Consider the following 1,185-nt stretch of genomic DNA (forward strand, 5'->3'; position numbering starts at 1 on the left):
GCTGGGATTACAGGCATGCACCACCACGCCCGGCTAATTTTGTATTTTTAGTAGAGATGGGGTTTCTCCATGTTGGTCAGGCTGGTCTCAAACTCAAACTCAAACTCTCAAATCTTGGGTAATCCTCCCACCTTGGCCCCCCAAAGTGCTGGGATTATAGGCACGAGCCACCGCACCCACCAGGAATATTGTTAATAGTTGTTGCTAAACGTGGGCAGCTGGAAATCAGCCATGGTGGGAGTATTTACACCACAGTAATTAGCAAATGCTACAAATCAGGGCTTTTTACTTAGCTACAGAGGCAGTTTACCAGCACACCACAGGGTCTGCTAAACTTGGGTTCGAGCTTTGTTTTCCCTGGGCCTCAGCTTTCTCATCCAAAACATGAGCAATTAATCAAATCAGGACCACCCTCAGGTGCACAGACGTTCATAACTCAAGAGGATCAGAAAGAAGTTTTAGTTGAACAGTGCGGGAAAGGCTTTTCATAGCCTAGAGGGTCTGGGCAGGGGGTTGCACCTTCCAACTTCTCCCCTCCCCTACGAGGCTGAGGGTCTGGATACATAGGAACTGACCTGAGTGTGGGATGTCACAGTTGTCTCCCATCTCAGTCAGTGAGGGTGAAGGGGAGGGGCCGCCTCTGGGGCCTGCTGTGTTCTCACCTTGATGGAGGCACTGATGAGGCCGCCCCGGCTGTGCACTTTTAACATGCGCTCAAAGAGCTGGTTCCTCTTAGTCTCATCGCTGGCAAAGTCACCCTCGGTCAGGTCGATGGGCTCAGAAACACCACCCGTGAAGTCCACCAGTGCGTCTGCTGTGTTGCCTCCATCCAGCGCCTGGTAGCAGCCTGCCAGCCTGGGAAGCAATGTGGAAACACTTCCCAGCTCATGCTCCCCAGCCAGGCTGCATCCTTCCCCTCTATGAGGGAGGCTTTTGAAACTCAGAGGGGTCAGACAACCTGCTACAGTCACACAGCAGGCCACGGCGGAGCTAACACTAAAACCCAGTTCTTAACACTCAGGCCAACATACAAGGCTTAAATTCCCCTAAGCCTTAGTGGCTCAATTTTGAAAAATCAGCTGTCCCCAAAAAAAAAAAAAAAAAAAGCAACTCTTTTCAAAAGTGCCAACAATGGTCGGGGTAAGGAAGGAGTCAGTGTTTAATGGGTATAGAGCTCCTGCGGGA

The 1,185-nt window shown here is 50.9% G+C and overlaps 1 protein-coding gene across 1 annotated transcript in view; it reads right to left on the reverse strand.

The window, feature by feature from the left end:
* Positions 1 to 1,185, reverse strand: part of CAPN5 (calpain 5) — a 64,583-nt gene that overhangs the window by 6,508 nt on the left and 56,890 nt on the right. Inside the window, exon 11 of the mRNA XM_011989744.1 lies at positions 663 to 855. Within this exon, the coding sequence (XP_011845134.1) occupies positions 663 to 855 (193 nt within the window). The remainder of the gene's footprint in view (positions 1 to 662; positions 856 to 1,185) is intronic.

The sequence above is a fragment of the Mandrillus leucophaeus genome, unplaced genomic scaffold (genome assembly GCF_000951045.1).
Source record: "Mandrillus leucophaeus isolate KB7577 unplaced genomic scaffold, Mleu.le_1.0 Scaffold360, whole genome shotgun sequence".
NCBI lineage: Eukaryota > Metazoa > Chordata > Mammalia > Primates > Cercopithecidae > Mandrillus > Mandrillus leucophaeus.